The sequence below is a fragment of the Neovison vison genome, chromosome 6, assembly GCF_020171115.1.
Source record: "Neovison vison isolate M4711 chromosome 6, ASM_NN_V1, whole genome shotgun sequence".
NCBI lineage: Eukaryota > Metazoa > Chordata > Mammalia > Carnivora > Mustelidae > Neogale > Neogale vison.
This window is the reverse complement of record NC_058096.1, coordinates 206,811,646-206,831,927: the sequence shown is the minus strand read 5'-3', so window position 1 is coordinate 206,831,927 and position 20,282 is coordinate 206,811,646. Positions and strand designations below refer to the sequence as shown.

Below are 20,282 nucleotides of genomic sequence, written 5' to 3'. Positions count from 1 at the left end.
CTGGAGTTTCATTCCATAAAGAAAAGCAAATCATACTAAGTTATGGTTTAAAATCTTGGGGTTTAAGTCCCTGGGGGTACTCAGTCAGTTAAGCATCCGCCTTCAGCTCAGGTTGTGATTCCAAGGTCCTGGGATCGAGTCTTGCATTGGGCTCCCTGCTCAGCAGGGAGTCTGCTTCTCCTTCTCCCTCTCCCTCTGCCCCCTCATCCCTGCTCATGTTCTCTCTCTGTCTTAAATGAATAAATATTCTTAAATTTAAAAATAAGTAAAAATAAAAAGCATATCAGAATAATGGATTCACTCAAAGCTCAGAAGAAGCTGTCTATCTTATTCGATACCAAGCTCCAGTAGAAACTGGAATCAAATGTCTCGCTATACAATTAAATACTCAGTGCGTGAGCGGGTTTTCAAGGGAGTCCTATATATTCTACAAGGGAATGTAACATGTTGTGTTAATGGGTATATGTGAAATTTTTTGATTAGTTCTACATTTTTACCAGAAAACCATGAAAAACAACAACAAAAAAACTTCAAGAAACATAAGGTGTTCATATTTTATTCATGTGTCTCCAATATGTAACTTCTATCTGGAAAATGAAAGAAAGAAACCAAACCTTTGTTTTCAGGATTCGGGGGCGGGGGGGAACAGAGGAAAGGATGTCTTGCTGTGTCCACATCTAGGAACACGGTGTGCAGCTTTATGTTCAGGCTTCATTTATAAGTTAAATGCCAACTTAGACATTGGTTATAATAGCTGCTCAGAAACTCCCATTATTTTCCTGCTAAGATTTCACATTTTTTTGTTTCTCATATTTTTTCTTTGAGATTTTGTTTATTTATTTGACAGAGAGAGCACAAGCAGGGGGAGTAGAAAAGGGAGGTAGGCTCCCCTTTGAGCAAGGAGCCTGATACAGGGCTCAATCCCAGCACCTTGGGATCCTGACCTGAGTTGAAGGCAGACACTTAACCAACTGAGGCACCCAGGTGTCTCTCTCGGAATTTTTCTAATGCTCAATTCCTTGTACCCTATCTGATGCTACAGGAGACAGTGATCAAACACAGGATCTCATTTGTGTCATGACATTGTGACAAGGCAGTTTTACCATTTCCCTGCAGGTATGACCTGAGGGACTGATAGCATGTCAAATTCAGAACTATTGTCACAAAAAAAAGCCACCTTGTCTGTTCACAATGGAAACCACCAGCAACACTTAAGGCACTTAGTATACTGCATCCAGCTTAGCCTCCATGGTAGCACAGATGTTTATACCACCAACAATTTGTGGTTAAGTCTTGTTAAGCCTTCACTGTAATGGAAACAGCATCAATATAAAATTGAGGATAATGCACTCTTACACATTACTTAGAAATGAAGTTGATATTCTGTGCCTGTGTCTTTGTTCAAATCCCTCTCTAGCCTCCTGTCTCCATTCACCTTATTATCAGGTCGACAAGGGGGAAGAATCCAATGGTACCCAGGTTTCATCTCTTTCTCCCCCGTTTTTTTTTTAAGATTTCATTTATTTATTTATTTATTTATTTATTTATTAAAGATTTTATTTATTTATTTGAGAGAGAGAGAGACAGTGAGAGAGAGCACGAGCGAGGAGAAGGTCAGAGAGTGAAGCAGACTCCCCATGGAGCTGGGAGCCCGATGCGGGACTCGATCCCGGGACTCCAGGATCACGCCCTGAGCCGAAGGCAGTCGTCCAACCAACTGAGCCACCCAGGCGTCCCTCATTTATTTATTTTAAGAAAGGGCGGCGGCGGGGGGTGGGGGCCAAGCGGGAGGAAGGACAGAGGGAGAGAATCCTCAAGCAGATTCCCAACTGAGCCCAGAGTCAGATGAGGAGCTCTGTCTCACAACCCATGAGACCATGACCTAAGCTGCAACCAAGACTCAGACATGTTATTAACCAACTGAACCAGCCAGGCCCCCGTCATCTCACTTTCATCAAAATGAATACACTAAAATCCAAGAATTGTCTCCATCTCACCAAAAGCCTTAATACTAGTGTACTTATAAGAAAGTTAGGGAGGTTTCTGAATTATTATTTATATTTTGAAATTCTGGTGCTTTAAACCTAAGAAGAGATTGTGTTAAGCCCTCTTAATAAAAGAAAACCTAAGAGAGTGCCTGGCTGGCTCAGCAGGTAGAGCCTGTGACTTGATGGTGGGGTTGTGAGCTCGAGTCCCACATTGGGCGTAGAAATTACTTACAAACAAAACTTTTAAAAAGACACCTCAGAACATTAAAGTGGGTTTTCTTAATAAAAAGAAATGTCTTACCAAGCTAAAAAAGTTACTTATGCCATGCAAATTACCTTAGGCATAGAACCTTTTCAATGTCTCAATTCGGTCAATATACTGCATTTCAAATCTACGTACTGTAAAGAAACACTAAAAACCAGAGTGGGTAGGGAACTGGGCAGTCGATTGAATTCCTCCCAGCTGCAGCATAACAAAGTTACAAAATAAAATGTCATTGAATGTTCACAGTTTCAATTGATAATTCAGGACGTATTTTAGGAAGATCATGAACATGAATTTGAACTAAACATACATGTAATATTGGAAGGCATCTAACAATAACTGATACGCCATGAAACTCTTTTGGGTTAACTGCATATTGCCACTCTGCCAACTGTTTTTTTCACCAGATGCTATAAAGTATCAGTCATTTGCGCTTGTAGATAAAAAAGAGTTACTCTGAGAATCAAAAACGACACTGTAAGTGAAAACGAAAATGCCTGGCAAAAACTAAAAAGTCCACACAATTATGAAATTATTATGGGTGATCGGAAGTTTAGTTAGACCAAGAACTCATTCCTCAAGAGTCTTTATTTGCCAAACTTATGTCTTAGTCACATTATACTTCAATAATTAAGACTCCAACCAAAATCCAGTCTGTAAGGTATTAATGTAAGATGTTTATTAGTGTAATTTATTCAGCACAATGATCACATTAAAATGTCCCAATATACAAACTGTTAAAGTCTGAAGTCACAAAAAATATAAACTCAGGTGCATGAACTAAGTTATATAAAATATTATTTGTAAACAATATTCTACATCTTCAACATTGGGCCAAAAAAAGAAAAAGAGAAAGAGAGAAAGATTATATATAATAAATATCATATTTCAACAGAGCAATCCTGACCAGTCTGGTAACCTCACACTTGGGTGTGACCACGATAACAACACAGCATTTCCTTACAGCACTGGTTGCTTTATACAAAGCTATATGCAAAATAAAATGAAACATCCTAGTGAAACAGACAGAGCTAACAATATATACCACATTTTAGCTGGCTAGTAGTAGAAAATTTCAATTCCATTAAAAAAATTAAAAAAACAAAAGTCAAGCAAAAACACAGCAAAATGGAAATAAAAGTGAAATAAATCAATGTAATAATGGAGTGTGTGTCCCTTTGACCACTGCCAGAGCAGAGCTGCACCCAGGTTTCTCCAAACACCTGTCACTTAGACAAGCTGTAGAGACCGGTTAGAGGTGATAGAAAAAATGTCAATCACGATCCTTAAAAAGTTAGCACTACCAGTTTGAAAATTTCCCTAGCCAAAAAACTAAAGCCAAACCAACCAACCATACGCAAAGAACCAAGAAACATACTGAACAACTGCACACCAAAGGGAAAATGCTATGTTCTATTTGATGGGTGCTCTCCCATGGTTAAGAGATTTCATATTTTATCAACTGCTTAGAAGGGAAACATCAGCATTTCCCTCTAAAATGTGCCTCCCCTGGGAATCTTCTCTCCAAGAACTCACAGGAGGAATTCTTGGCAGCATGACCCCAGTTTATGATCAGAAGAGGGAATGAATGCTCCCTAAATTCCAGAAGTCACAGGGATTCAGTTTAAACTTCCATAATATTCTGATTTTTCCATCTCAAAAGCAGTCTTATGTCAGAGGATCTAAAATAATGTACATCTCAAAATCTCCCTCAGAATATACTGCCGATTATTTAATTTGAAACAGTAACTTGGTGATTGTGATAACCTCCACAATCCGTAAGAGGATAGAAAATTAGAGAGCACTTCTCATTCTGGATCTTAAACTAGAACTCCCTTAAGATTTCAAAACATGGTCCAGGTTTTATATTCTATTTCTCAAAATCCAATCAAAGCTTATTATCTGAAAATTTCTGCAGTACATCTTCCAAATGGTTCTTCCAGGTTTTTTAGCTCTTAGTGTGGGAAAATGAGGAGTGAGAATGAAAAAGTCCCAATGGGACAACCCTCAGAATACACGGAGTATAAATGCTAATGCTCATGGTAAAGGTCTTCACATGTGGTCCACCAATCCCACTGGTATGCTGCTCCAGAGATCAAAGGGATCCTGGACACTACCTGAACCGAGTGTGAGTCCAATCTGATAACCATTTCATTAGAAAACAGATAAGCTGGTTGTGGTTCTTCAGTGCACTGCAATGTACTTTCATTCTCATGTTTTTATACAAGAGGTTGTTTTCTATCTGTATCAATATCCCAGTAGTCTGACAACACAGGGTTGCATTTTCTTTAACTTCTCAGTTCTTGTTTTGATAGCTCGTGATTAGGTTATGAAAGTAACTTTGCTTATAAAATTTCATAGACAATAAAAGGTTGTCAGATTTTCAAGAGAATCTAAGACTCTAGACAAATAAACCATAATTTTGTCATAGAAACCATTTCAGCCCAACTTGCAAATAACAAAATATGGTTTAATTTGAGGAAATGCTTTTCAAAGTTTAATCAGAGCTACTCTAAATGAGAAAACTTTAAATTAAAATTGCTATCGTCATTCAGATTTTAGTAAGCTGGAGAGAGATACATAGGTAGCCTGAAAGATTACCCTTCCCTAAAAGCAAGCTCACAGAGGAAGAGAGGAGGGGGAGGAAAAGGGAGGGTCGACTGCAGTACTGGTGGACTCAATCCCTTTATGAAAGCACACATTCTCATTTGGTGTTACGAGATCCTGATTCATTATGAAGATCTGAAAACCAAATGGAAAAGGCCAACTCAAAATGTTTAAAGAAAAGAAAAAACACGAGATTGAATAAAATGATAAAATGGGTTTTAAAAGAGAACAAGAAATAAAAGACCTTGGATGACCTTTATAAAATACTAAAAATTAAAAATAATTCATCTTGTACTTTGTGCTCACAAAGGGAAAGGAGGTTCCATCAAGCCCTGCAGAGCACAAAAGGAAGCAGGTGGTTTGCTCAGGCATCAGCAGAAAGGCCCCGAAGAACTACCCTCCGCCTCTTCTACACCGTGTCCAGGAAGGAAAAGCAAAGCTCTGCAAAATGCTGAAGGTTTTAGAAGTGTAACGGTGCTTAGGAAAGATCACTGGTCTGGTGTTGCAGCAGCCCCAGTGTGGAGAGACACGTTAGGCTTCTAGGAGGAGAAAAATAGAAAGGGAGGAAGAAGTAGGAAGGGGAAGGAAAGGGCAGAAAAGCACAGGTCATTAGTAAACAGCAAGTTCAACATAGCAAGATGCTCATAAACCCTTTATAAGCTATCAGTGGAGCTGGTCTGCGATTAGGACTAGAGACATCCTAAACGAAACAGAAATGGGAATTTTCAAAATGGCAATGAGCTACGTGCTCTAGTTTAGTAATGGCCAAATTAGAATGAGGTCACAACATGCTCCAGAAACATGCATTCTCTGTCCCCTCCCCACTCCTTCCCATCCCCAGTGAAACATGCATATTTTCAAGTGGTCAAATTCAGAATGCGAACATCTTGCCGTATGCAAACTATATTCTACCTGTTGCCATAATGTCGTTGGGTAGTTCAGAAATATCTGGGTTCTTTTTTGCCACCAGGGAACTAATAGTCTTGAAACAGTAAGGGCCAGGCTATATGTTTTTCCTGTTCTTTTTTTTTTTCTGTGCTCTTAAGAGTTGGCTGTGGGAAGCAATTACTACATAAAGTCTCTTCTGGTCATACCTGACATCTTGCTGGAGAAATCTTCCCTAGTTTTGATAGCTATTTCTTTTCTGGATGAAAATGGCTTCCACTCTGCCAACTGGCTAATCAAGTCAATCCCCTCCCAAGCCTTTCCTTTCCCTGGCACTGCCTCCTTGTTAAAGAAAGCTGAACTTACTCATTTTTTAAAAGTTCATGTTCAAGCTTCTCCTTTAATCACAAGGACATTTCCATAAATGTATCCTTAAGACTATACTACATAGATGACTTTGCTTTCAAAGCAGGCACAGGAACAGTCAATAACACACAAAGATTATCAAAGAAATACAAAAAATTCAGTTCACAAAACTGGAAGATGAGGTGGCACTTCTGGCTGCTTTTACCTTAAAGAGTCTCTGAGTTATGAGCTGCTAATAAGGATGTTAATGTCACTGGGCAAAACTAACATTCACAACAAATGGAAACCAGCCATCAGTCAATCAGAGGTCCAAAGATACATACATTTCCAAAGGTCACAGAATAAAGAATAAATCCTGGAGTAATTGCTGTTGCTAACAGAAGGCTTTCCGGGAGCCTTAAAAACTGAGCAATCATACGGTGTCTCAAGGAAAGTCTTCTCCAGGCTGAGGCAGGCTTACACGAGAAACACAGACACAATCGTATCTAGTGCTTGCCTCCAGCGCAGCGTGAGAATCAATGTAATGCCCCAGTTAAGAGCATGCTCTGTAGCAGAGAACAATTTGCTTGGCTGTTAGATGTCTGTTCATTTGGGTCAACAGTGTCAGCCTGATCCCAACTGCAAAATAAGTGCAGTTATTTACAGAAATACATGCTGACTCTCCTGTCAGCTACCTAACAGAAGAAGATTTGCCTAGTACTACATTCTTGTGGACCTCACTACTGCTTCGAGAACTCTGCTCAAGACAAATACACTGGGGGTCAGGGGTAATGAGGTGCCAGTTACGAGATGGGAAGCCACAGGGGCTCAGGGCTAGCTGATGGGAGTATCAAAGCCCTAGTTAATGGGCTAGGCATTGAAGTTAAAGACAGATTTCAGAAGTTAACAGTTAATGGGTGAAAAGAATAAAAGACTGAGGGCAAAATCAAACGGGAAGAACTTTTAATTTGTAGGGTCCCTAACACTGAGCCATGCATGGAAAGCAAGCTAATAAGTGCAGGAGAGAAGAGCCTGTATAAAGAGCCATAATGGCCAAAGGCCTCCAGTGTAACATAGTCTGATGATGATTAGCCTGCATTTATAAGCGTATTTTTTAAGTTTGATCCAGCTCTTGTGTGGTATAATTACAACAAATACTCAAGAAACAGTAAAGGAAATTCATTCATTCTTTCTGTTGTTGGAGATGTTACGTGGCAGAGGGCCCTGGACTTGAATACATCCAACAAGAACAACAATACCCTTAGAAATAGTTCAAGTGATTCACTGCCATGTTCCTTAAAGGACCTCATCAAGGTGTTTACTGTGACTATTTCAGAACCACATCTGGGGAATCCTGGGAACCACTTACCCGTAGTTTCATTCCCTTCTATTCCATGGTCACCATTGGCTAGCCCTGTTGGCTTGGAGGGAGTACCTGCAACAACCACAAAGAGTAATTACCACGGTGACAGCCACAGGAAAAACAGCTTCAACGCTATGTAACCAGGTGGAATTTGTCCCAATTCACAGCATGAGCTTAAAGCAGGTAAAAATTTGTCCAAAATGTAGAGAGCCAATAAAAGGAAATCAAGAAACAGAACAGAACTGAGTCATTCAATTTTGCGACACCCAAACACTACAGAAGAACCCTTCTTAATAAGCAAGCTGAAATCTTTTCTGGTCTGTAAACTGTCGAAGATCACCATTATATTCCACTCCAAAACCGTTTCAAAGCACCATAGGTTTTGTATCTGTGAGTCAAATCCAAAGCTACAAGGGCACAGGGCCATTAAAACAATTCGCACATCAGAAGTCCAGGGTTTCTTCCTCACTCCTCCTGAGGGTGAGAATTACTTGGTCACCAGGATCACCTCTGGAAGCAGAGAACTGTTTTTGTTTTTCTCTTAATCTTAGTTGTTCTAATATAGTTGCGTCTCATTCCCTAATAACTAAAGATGTTGAGCATCTCTGCATGTTAACTGAATGGTCAAATTTTTTCATCGTTTTTATTTGGATTGGTTTTTTTCTTATTATTTAGTTCTGAGGACGCCTTACATATTCTGAATACCAACCCTTCATCAGATGAATTCTGCAAATATTTCCTCCCAGCCTATAACTTGTATTTTCATTCTTTTAGCCGTGTCTTTGCAGAGCAAAAGTTTAAATTCTGATGAACACTAATTTTTCACTTTTCCCCTCATGCTTTTTTTATGTTTTCAGTGAAGTATCTAAGAAATCCCTGTCTAGGGCCATCTGGGTGGTCCAGTCAGTTATGTGACTGACTCGATTTCAGCTCAGGTCTTGATCTCAGGGTTGTAAGTTTGAGCCCCACACTGGCTCTATGCTGAGAGTGGAGACTACTAGAAATTTAAAAACTTTAAAAAAAATCTTTGTCTTACCCAAGGTCACAGGATTTTCTCTTATGTTTTCCTCTAGAACTCTCTAAGTTTTCAAATTTAGGTTTCCTATTGAGGTTTATGATACATGATAAATTTCGTATATGACAGAAAATATGGGTCTAGATTTATATTTTTGCATATGGACATCTAATCATTCCTGTACCAATTTGTTGAAAAGACTATCCTTATTCCACTTAACTGCCTTTGCACCTTTGTTGAAAAATCAATTTACCATACCATGTGTGGATCTATTTCTGGACTCTCTCTCTTCTATTCCACCAGGCTATAAGTCTCTTCATTTTTCCAGTACTATACCACCTTGATTACTGAATTTGTATAGTCTTTAACAGAGGTCATGACAGTCCTCTTAATTGGGTGTTTTCCAAAGTTGCTTTGGTTGTTCTAGGATATACAACCTTTTCTTTAAGGCTCTGGCTATAACATTTCAGCAACTGGTCTAGCCCTACCATCAGCTTGCCAACCCAAGTTTCCCAACAGTCATTGTCAAGAACCTAACAGAGATATTAGCATCTAGAATGCATGCTACAAAAATATAAAATGCAAGATTTTACTTTGAAAGACAAGAAACTACGCCGTCCAACCTACTGACTCCTACAAATCCAAGGCAGAAATCTTTCATTTAAACTCACAAAAGATCTTTGATTCTGTTATCTCAGATAACAAAGGAACGGCTACAGAGAACAACCTAAAGAACAAGGCAGACTTAAAGGAGAATACGAATTACCTCCAAGAAAAAGGAATAAAGGACTGAAAGAGAATAGACTTTTATTAAATACCCACTATGCACAAGGCACCATGCTAGGGCTTCACGTATTTATTATGTTTTGCTTCTCCAGAAAGATGCCAACAGTTCTATCCCATATTTATGCCAAATATGGGACAGAACATATTTGGCATAAATTTGCTTTTACTCCCACAAAGTAAGCTTAGAAAAAATTTTCTTCCTAGCTCAAGAAAGAATACATATTTTAAAAATCTGCCTCATTTTAAAATGCAGATTGTAAAAAAATAAAATGCAGATTACAGGAAAATGCAAATCATAAAAAATACCATCTTCTGATCATGAGAGTGATAAAACCTTTTTAAAATTTAAATAATAGCCACTGTCGGCAACTGTGTAAGAAAACAGGTAATCTCATTATACCACTGGAGGAATATAAATTGGAACATCCGTTTTATGAGACAATTTGGCAGTCTATCAAATTCTGAAATACTTAACTTGACAATCCATTTTAGGTGTGTAGTTCAGAGAAAGACATAAAAGTACACAAAAATGAAAGTTAATGAGATGTTTATTATAGCACTGTTTAAATACCCACTGACAGATTTGCTAAATTGTGAAATAATATGTAATTTTAAAAGAAATAAGGTAGATTTTCATGTGCTGAAATGGGAAGATTAAGAAAAAAATAAAAGCATGGGGCACCTGGGTGGCTCAGTGCGTTAAAGCCTCTGCCTCTGGCTCATGTCATGATCCCAGAGTCCTGGGATGGAGCCCCGCAACAGGCTCTCTGCTCAGCAGGGAGCCTGCTTCCCTTCCTCTCTCTCTGCCCACCTCTCTGCCTACTTGTAATCTGTCTGTCAAATAAATAAATAAAATCTTAAAAAAAAAAAGAAAAGAAAAGCAAATATGGCATAACAGCATTATAAAACACACAAACACAACACATCTGCATGCACACACAAATAATCAGAAAAAAAAAAAAAAAAAAGGTCTCTGTTCAGCAGGGAGCCTGCTTCCTCCTCTCTCTCTGCCTGCCTCTCTGCCTGCTTGTGATCTCTCTCTGTCAAATAAATAAATAAAATCTTTAAAAAAAAAAAAAGAAAGAAAAAAAAAGGGAAAGAGTATGTACCAAACGCCACTGATGGGGCCCAGAGATAGGGAAAACAAGGAAAACTTTCACAGACATGAGGTCCTATTTTATTTTTTTTTAAAGATTTTATTTATTTATTGGACAGAGATCACAAGTAGGCAGAGAGGCAGGCAGGCAGAGAGAGAGAGAGAGAGAAGAAAACAGGCTCCCTGCTGAGCAGAGAGCCCAACTCGGGGCTCGATCCCACGATCCTGGGATCATGACCCGAGCCGAAGGCAGAGGCTTTAACCCACTGAGCCACCCAGGCACCCCAATGAGGTCCTATTTTAATTGAGCACCTTAAAGAATTAACTTAAGAGCAGGGACGCCTGACTGGCTCAGTCAGTAAAACATATGACTCAGTCTGAGTTTAAGCCCCACAATGGGTGTAGAACTTACTTAATAAAAATAGTAAGGGTGCCTGGGTAGCTCAGTCAGGTAGGTGTCCAACTCTTGGGTTTTGGCTCAGGTCATGATCTCATGGGTGGTGGGACTGAGACCCAAGTCGGGCTCCACACTCAGTGTGGAGTCAGCTTGTCCCTCTCCCTCTGCTTCTCCCCAGCTCATGCACTTGTGCTCCTTCTCTCTCTCTCTCAAATAAGTAAATAAATAAAATCTTAAAAAAAAAAAAAAAAGGGCAGGAAAGATGGCTTAAAAGAGTAAAGTAATAAAAGACCTAGAAATCCAATGCACCAGAAATTACAAGGAATATTCTAGAAAATGAAAGCGAATGGGATCAAAACGAAGGAAGAAACCACAGCCCAAAGAAGGTACAGGAAAGCAGGACAGCAAGGTGCTCTGTGCTTACAGACAGCAGGGATGATGGAGGCTCCATTAAAAGCTGTCAGCCCCCATTCCCCCTACACTCTCCTTCTCTCACCTCTCAAGTCTGCCTTGTGCCGACCCCAGACGGAATGGTGAGCCCTCACACCCCACCTGGCAGCACAGTTATATCCCTGTCAGAGGCAGGTGGGAGATCTCAAACAGACGGTATTGCCAAATAACAGAGGAAAACTATTACCAAAAAAGTAAGACATTACATTCAAAGAAAATAAATATGACTCAGGGAAACAATGTTGATACAGCAAATAGGAGACTTAAAAAAAAAAAAAACTACCTGATTTCCCTCAGAAGGATAAAAGAAACAGATTCATGAAACGAAAGCAAGCCCCCAAACAAAGTGAATTGCCTACTGACTAACAAGTCCTCTTCCAAGTTAAACAGTTTCCAATTCTTTGCTTTCATCAAAACTGAGAGAGGTCATAAGGTAGGTGCCTTCTGATAGAGGACACCAAAAATAATTTTTTTAAAGATTTTTTATTATTTGACAGACAAGAGATTCCAAGCAGGCAGAGAGGCAGGCAGAGAGTGGGGGGGAGCAGGCTCCCTGCTGAGCAGAGAGCCTGATGTAGGGTTCGATGCCAGGACCCTGGTTAAAGCAGAGGCATTAACCCACTGAACCACCCAGGCGCCTCTCTAGTTGAAAATAAACTCTAATAATACTGACTTATAGAATTCTTTCTTTCTTTTTTTTTTTTTAAGATTTTACTTATTTGACAGAGAGAGACACAGCGAGAGAGGGAACACAAACAGGGGGAGTAGGAGAAGCAGCAGCAGGCCTCCTACCGAGCAGAGAGTCTGATACAGGGCTCAATCCCAGGACCCTGAGATCAGGACCTGAGCTGAAGGCAGACGCTTAACAACTGAGCCACCCAAGACACCCCTGACTTACGGAATTCTTAACATTTAACTCAAAGAATGGAGGATATTGCCATAAAACGACTTCCATTCCCACATACTTAGCTATGTGAATAAAATTTTCTGGCTATTATGTCTATTAAAACAATAGGAAGAGGAGGGCGCCTGGGTGGCTCAGTGGTTAAGTGTCTGCCTTTGGCTCAGGTCATGATCCCAGGGTTCTGGCTTCTAGCCCCACATCCAGCACCCTGCACAGCAGGAAGCCTGCTTCTCTCTTTCCCACTCCCCCTGCTTGTGTTCCTTCTCTCGCTGTGTCTCTCTCCGTCAAATAAATAAAATCTTTAAAAAACAAAACAAAACAATAGCAAGAGGAGTGCCTGGGTGGCTCAACTGGTTGAGCATCTGACTCTTGATTTCAGCTTAGGTCATGATCTCAGAGTCACGGGTTTGAACCCCATGTCAGGCTCCATGCTCAGAGAGTCTTCTTGAGATTCTCTGTCACCTTCTGCCCCCTTCCCTGTTTGCATGCACACTTTCTAAAATCAATCAATCAATCTTGGAAGAAAAAAAAAAGGAATATAAATTATTAAATTCTCTCTCACCCTAGCAAAAAATAATGTTCTACAGATTCATGATCTGAGAAAAATATTAGTCCCCATCATTAAGAAAAACATTTCCAATCAAATTCAACTTTTATGGTTAGTTATGATTTACCAAAAATTATTAATATATGTGACCAACTGGGTGCTACTAGTAACTGTGATCATAAGTCATCTTCAGGACCAAGTAAATACCTAAAGCCTTATGGTTATAGCAACTAAAATTAAAATTTAAGCTTATATACATATTTTGTTACAAAAACACAGTAATGGGCCTCTGGGTGGCTCAGTTGTTAAGCGTCTGCCTTTGGGTCAGTCATGATCCCAAGGTCCTGGTATCTAGCCCCACATCAGGCTCCCTGCTTGGTGGAAGCCTGTTTCTCCCTCTTCCACTCCCCCTGCCTGTGTTCCCCCTCATGCTGTGTGTGTGTGTGTGTGTGTGTGTGTGTCTGTGTGTGTGAGTCTCACTGTCAAACAAATAAATAAATAAAAATCTTAATTTAAAAAAAAAACAGTAACAATCAAGAAAGACCTGTCAGTATAAAAATGTATTATACTAAGATAAAAGTCTATGATAGACACAGAGGAGAAGTAAGAGTTCAAGGAATCAAAAGAAGGATTTACATTTCCAATGATAAAGAACAGCTTGCTCATGCATTTTTTAAAATAGATGATGAGGAGAATCAAAATGCTATATATTTAGAAGCATTTGGATACACTGAACAGAGTGGTGTAGCTTATTTTTATGTGGCAAAAGTAAAACATTCTGAAAATGACAGCTTTACAACTACCACCTCTAGCCAAAGCTTTAAATACCATCAACCTCCCGATTGGTATCTCCAGCCCAGAACTCTCCTCTGAACTCCACACTCTTTATCTAGCTGCCTACTGCTCTTCTCCACTCCAGTATCTTCTCTGCTGTCAAGCAACTCACACTTGATAATTCCCAAAATTCCCTGAATTCCTTACATTACCCTCAAAATCTCCTCTTTCTGGAGCCTTCCCAATCCCAAATGATGGCCATTCCTTCCTTTCAGCTGCTCATGCTAAAACCCCTGCAGCCATCCAGGACTCATCCATAGCCATGCAAAGCAGCAGTCAGGGTGGTATGGCATGGGCTACTGCAGGACGGGAGGGGGCTTGAGACAGAACCAGACATGTAGCAGACCCATCTTTTTCAAAGGAGGAAGAAAAAAAAAGAAGTAAATGAGATGGGCAGCCGGTTGAGATCTGATTTTCTTACTGAAGGGAAAAATCACGGTATGTTTGATGCTGCTGAATGACCCAGATGAAACAGAGGAACTGCTGATGCAGGAGACAGAAGAGACGACCACTGTAGCAGCTCCTGGAGTGAGAGGGCAGCTCACCCAAACAAGAGCAAGAGCAGAGTAAAGAGCAAGGGGACAGCAGGTTAGGAGGAAACGCAGCAGGGGACACGCAGCAGGGGGATGGTGCAGAAGTTCTCTTCTGACTGAGTCTATTGATTGTTGTAAAAGTCATTGGCTGAGAATATAAACAGGAGAGCAAGTGCTGGAGGTTAGAACAGAAAGAAGATGTGAGAGTTGTCTAGGAAAGTGGAAAACTACAAATTCATATGAATTTATAGCAGAGTGCTCAGGTTCAGAGTTCAAATTGTTTATACGAATGAAATAATGCTCTCATTTCCATTTCCTAAAGATAGTACTTGCATGTCTAATAATTTGCCTTGAGTTAAATAAGTGAGTCTTTAAATTCACTAAAGTGAATCTTTAGAAAAATAGAATCTGTAAGACATTAAATTAAGCAGAAAGTATGCATCCATGAACATAGTTTCACAAAAGAATGCCTGGTTTAAAATCAGGAGACAATGGGGCCCCTGGGTGGCTCAGTGGGTTAAGCCTCTGCTTCAGCTCAGGTCATGATCTCAGGGTCCTGGGATCCAGGCCCGCATTGGGCTCCCTGCTCAGCAGAGGGCCTGCTTCCCCTTCCCTCTCTGCCTGCCTCTCTGCCTACTTGTGATCTCTCTCTCTCTGTCAAATAAATAAATAAACAAAATCTTTAAAATAAAAAAAAAGGGGCGCCTGGGTGGCTCAGAGGTTTAAGCCTCTGCCTTCGGTGCAGGTCATGATCTCAGGGTCCTGGGATCGAACTCCACATCAGGCTCTCTGCTCAGCAGGGAGCCTACTTCCCTCTCTCTCTCTGCCTGCCTCTCTGCCTACTTGGAATTTCTTTCTCTGTCAAATAAATAAATAAAAATCTTCGGGCGCCTGGATGGCTCAGTGAGTTAAAGCCTCTGCCCTCGTTCAGCTCAGATCATGATCCCAGGGTCCTCTGCATCGGGTTCTCTGCTCAGCAGGGAGCCTGCTTCCTCCTCTCTCTCTCTCTGCCTGCCTCTCTGCCTACATGTTGTGATCTCTGTCTCTGTCAAATAAATAAATAAAATCTTTAAAAATAAATAAATAAAAAATAAAATTGAGAGACCTGGGTGGTTGTGATCTGTCACTATTAACCAAATGATCAAATGCAACTCCCTTGTGCTTTCTAATCCTTAACAGCCTCTCCTGGAAAATGGGATAATATCTACCTCCCATGGTTATCATGAGGACTAATAATACTGCAGGCAGTACCATGCCAATCATAGTGTTAAGAAAATGTTAACAACTATTCTTACTCTTGTTGTTATTAACTACAGATACATCAGCTCGAGACTGATCAATCTGCAGACCAACTACAGATTAACTGGAGACTGATCACTAAACTTTAAAGTAAACTTGGGGGGTGCCTGGGTGGCTCAGTGTGTTAACGCCTTTGCCTACGGCTCAGATCATGATCCCAGGGTCCTGGGATTGAGCCCCACATCAGGCTCTCTGCTCAGCGGGGAGCCTGCTTCCTCCTCTCTCTCTGTCTCTCTCTCTCTGTCTGCCTGCCTCTCTGCCTACTTGTGATCTCTGTCAAAAAAAAAAAATCTTTGAAGTAAACTCGGGAGAATAATGAAATTTACTATTGCCTTCTATAAAAAAATCTAGCTTAAGTGAAATTACTAGACTAAGTAATAATTATGAGTCTAAGAAATAAGCAACTCACCAGAATAAAATAAAAGCCAAATAAGGCTTTTTGGAGGTCAGAATAAAATAAAATAAAAGAGAGACTGAGATTCTACCATACATATGACACCTAACAATCTTTTAAAAAAAAAAAAAATCCAACCCCAGGAGAGAATTAAAACAAAAAATCCAAAACAAATAAAACATTATAACATAAAAACAACAAGTTTTATTTTTAAGTTCTTTTTTTTTTTTTTAAGATTTATTTATTTGAGAGAGAGAGAGAAAAAAAAGAGCAGGACAGGCAGAGGGAGAGACAGTCTTGAGCAGACTGTGCTGAACACGGAACCCAGGCTCACCACCCTGATATCACGACCTGAGCTGAAACCGAAAGTCAAATGCTCAACGGACTGCACCACCCAGGGGCCCCAATAATTAGGCTGTAAAGTAGGAAAGAGGCCCATGGTACATTACTGGGTAAGTCCTAATTCAAAAGATAATACACTCCCTTCTTTCTCTAATTAATTCCCCTAGAGGGACGCCCATTTCATGAAATGAAAAACTTTCTCAGCTAGACACCTACAGCACTGGAAAAAACCACAACTAATCATGCTCTGAGAGATAAAAATATTAGAATTCACTGTTTTGTTTAATCTCTTCTTTCACAGGTGATTTCCGAGTCCCACAGCTAGCAAACCAGTCTGGCAGAGGTTAGCAGCAAGAAGCTGAAAGGGCATGTATGCTGTGAGGAAAACAGCCACAGGGAGTCACTTTGGGCAAAATGGGGGGGGATTCAGCATGATCTCAGTGCAAGGGCACCTTCTACTGCAGAAGTCAGGCCTGTTCCTACACTGCCCTCTGGTGGCCAATAAAGTTGGCTGCGATGATCTGTGATAGAAGGCGCAGCAGCTGAGCAAGAGGAACCTTCAGTATCTAGTTATCAACCTTTCTAGCACTTCTTTCGGCCCTTTCTCCTGGATCAATGTTTCTCATCTTGGGTGCATCAAAGTCACCTGCAAGAGCTTGTTAAAACAGAGACTTCTGAGCTGCATACCCAGAGTTTCTGAGTCCATGTGGGCCCAAGTGATAGGATACTGCTGGTCCAAGGACCACACTGGAGAACCACTGTCCTATGTTAATACATTTTACAGAAACATGTTATTAGCCGTGAACCCCCCGGAATGCTAGGGAGAGAGTATTCTCCCACTCCCACAAGGAGAACTATCTAAGCACAGAGTTCAGAAAAATTTAGTGACTTGGTCACAGATTTGCCAACTATTTGTGTCTAAGCATCAACAAAATGCTAGATGCTCATTCAAACATCGATGATGATGTTCTGAATGAACAGAAGTCACAAGAGTATTATTGTTTGTTATTTACATATAAAAGAAAGCTGTCTTTTGTCTCCCTGGACTAGAAAATAAAGTCATATAGAGCTAACCATGAACAATGATTAGGTAGATAACATTTCCAAAGAAGAAAAAAAATCAATACATACATACGAAAAAGTATTTTGAGAACTGTTTCCCAAGGTGACAGGCATTTCAAGTAGTATGACACCAGTTTTATTTCCAGGCATTTGGCTATTTAGATGTTTTATGGGGACAATAAGATAAAAATACTAATGGGGAAAAAAAGGGGTAAAATGGAAAAGAGTATAGCACACCCACAAAAAAGGCCTAAAAACAATGACAAACCCAGTAGCAACAAGGCTTTGAGAAATCACTATTTCCAGGTCTGGAGCAGGAATTGTACAGGAAAAGTAGGGAGCAACTTTTCCTACTCTGTGTTAAGTGTCCTAAAGGCAGCCTGCTTGTCTACCCCTCACTTTTAAGTTGAGGGCAATTAGGGTGGGCATGTGAGAATTCAAAGAGAAACACCACTATCCTAAGAGTTCAGTTACATGTAACCCATACAACTGCCCTTTCCATGCTAGATGCAGGGAAGTGGTTGATCCATTTCCACTGGCCGGCCTGCGTGAGCCTGCTGCAAAATCACATCCAGAGCTCCATTAATAATTTACTGAATCTCATCCAGTAACAAAATCAAACTTAAAGCTGGACATACAGTAAAACATGAAAATAATGAAGTCTAGGGCCCTTCCATCACTTCTGAAGAAGTATTCAGAAGAAAAAACACCTTATTTGGAATATTCTCCAAGCAAAACACAAACATGAAACCTATCATTTGGGCAAAACCCATCATTCTGATAATCTATAAAAATCAGACTCACAGTAGGGAAGCCCCCATTCACTGAAAGCTCACTCACTGCCCCAGATCTCTGCAAGACCAAAGAAATCCTTTTCCTTTCTTCTTCAATGTCTCCAGCCGCCTCTCTTGCCCCCACTTCTTAAACAAACCCACAAACAAGGTTGCTATGAAAAAAATCAGAAACTTATAATTTAGTTCTAGTCTAATTATAAATTTTATACTGTTCTTTTTCAACAGGTCAATTAGTAAATGCATGTGTACAAAACCCAACTGATCCAATGGGATATACAGTAAAAATAAGGCTCCCTCTCACCCCTACACTCCAGCCAGCTGCTACTTCCTGGAGTAACCACTGTTACCAATTCAAGAGTAATCTCCCTGAGTTAAGGAACTTTTAATTATAGTACTTAATTATAGGTTGTTCACATATTTAAAATATTGAGAGAAATTTAGTATTTCTTATAAGCAAAATAGTTTCTAAAAACACTTTCCTCCTCTGGGGTTAAGTTAATGGTACACAGGTCAAGTCACCCAAGATGAAGCATAAGAAAATTTGCTGCCACGTCATTATCCTCACCCACTGAAGCTGAGTCCCAGGTGGTGGAAGCATTGCTAAAAGAAAACAGAAAACGAAATCCAAAGCAAGACACCTCCAGGAGACAGGGAGGTAAGCACTAACTGTCCTGTGTCAGAGCATGTGAGGGACAGACACAGGTGTAACACCAGCAGGAAGGAGAATTCAACTAAAAAGTTTAATGATAGGCTAAAGGCGAAGTGAAGGGTTGCATGAGAGTATAGGGTCCCCCTGGCATCCACAGACACAAGGGGAATTCATACCCACTGCACAGATTTACCAGATGCTCACAAGACCACAAGCAGAGTGGGAAAGTCTCCTTTTGCAGACTTGGGAGAGAGCCACCAGTAGAGGAAAGGTGTGCAGCCCTTCTACCCTATACAAATAAAAGCTGAGCTGCCAGGGGAAGTGGTGTCAAACCATCAGCCCCAGGGCCTGGGGAAACACCCACTGCAGCTGGGGAAAGAGTTAAGAAAATATCCTCTTACCCTAGGGGAGGAGCGGTAAATCCAACCCAGGATCCTGCAGGATACTATTAGAAGACCCTCCTATTGTAAGAGGGGTATTACTGAGACAGACTCCAACCATGCACAGGATTAAGCCTAAACCAGGACCAAAAACCACAGATAACAAAACTTCCAGGCTAGCACTTCTTGATAAGGGAGGGGCTAAGCATGTGGAGAAACACCCTTCAAGGGCACAGGTGTACAGGGAGACCAAAAGCTAAGAGTGGCCCAAGAACATTCAGAGAAACCTTTCAGTACCACACTCCCCACTCTAAGCACAAGGAAGAGAGGAATCCGAAGCCAGTACTGCACTAAGGACAATCACAGTAACAACAAAACTCAAACCTAACTCAGCCCCAGCCTAAATGGACTCAACCCTTGATACAAACTATCTAGTGGGGGAAAAAAAAAAAAAAAGACAAGCCCACTTCCAGGCATAAATATTTTATCTCAGTCACTACTATTTTACATGTGAAATCCAGCATTCACTCAAAAATTAAGAGACACATAAAAAGTGCCAAAAAACAAAAATAAAAAAACCCACTATCAAGAGAGAAAACGATCAAACTGAGAAAATAACCCAGATATTCAAATGAATGTAGCAGACAAGAGTTTTAAAGTAATTATGAATACTGTTAAAGTCTATAGTGGAAAAGATCAAAATATGCATGAACAGATGGGGAACTTTAGCAGAGAAATGGAAGAAACTGTAAGAAAGAGTCAAACAGAAATGCTAGAGATTAAAACCAGAAAAGATACTCAAGAGTGCCACTGAGGGCTCCACATTAGATTCAACAGAACCAGGGGGGGGAAGAAAAATCAGAGAACTTGAAAACAGGTCAAAAGAGAGAACCCAAACAAAACAGAGAGAACAAAGGAGGAGGGAAAAAGAAAAGAGCAGCCAAGAGCTATGAGGCAATACCCAAAAATCTAATGAAACTGTATGGAATCCCAGAAGGAAAGAGAAAGAATAAGGCAAAGAAATACTTTAAAAGATAACAATCCAAAAATTTCCAAACTTCACAAACCACATCAAAGCACAGATCAAGCTCAGAGAGCCCCAAGCAGGACAAATACCAAGAATCTACCTAAACATACCATATTCCATATTCCAACTGCCAAAAACCTAAGATAAAGATAAAATTCTGAAGGCGGCCAGAGGGGGGAAAAGGAACAAAGATCAAGATTACAACAGACTGGGGGCACTTGGTGGCTCAGCCAGTTGAGCGTCTGCCTTTGGCTCAGTTCATGATCCTGGGGTCCTGGGATCAAGCCCCATGTTGGACTCCCTGCTCAGGGAAGAATCTG

General features: G+C 40.4%; 1 protein-coding gene across 9 annotated transcripts in view; it reads right to left on the bottom strand.

Annotated features, from left to right (window-relative positions):
• Positions 1-20,282, bottom strand: part of MAP4 (microtubule associated protein 4) — a 195,288-nt gene that overhangs the window by 98,822 nt on the left and 76,184 nt on the right. For all 9 annotated transcript variants that reach the window (XM_044253680.1, XM_044253679.1, XM_044253681.1 and 6 more), the window contains exon 3: positions 7,460-7,525. In XM_044253680.1, coding sequence (XP_044109615.1) covers positions 7,460-7,525 — 66 coding nt within the window. The remainder of the gene's footprint in view (positions 1-7,459; positions 7,526-20,282) is intronic.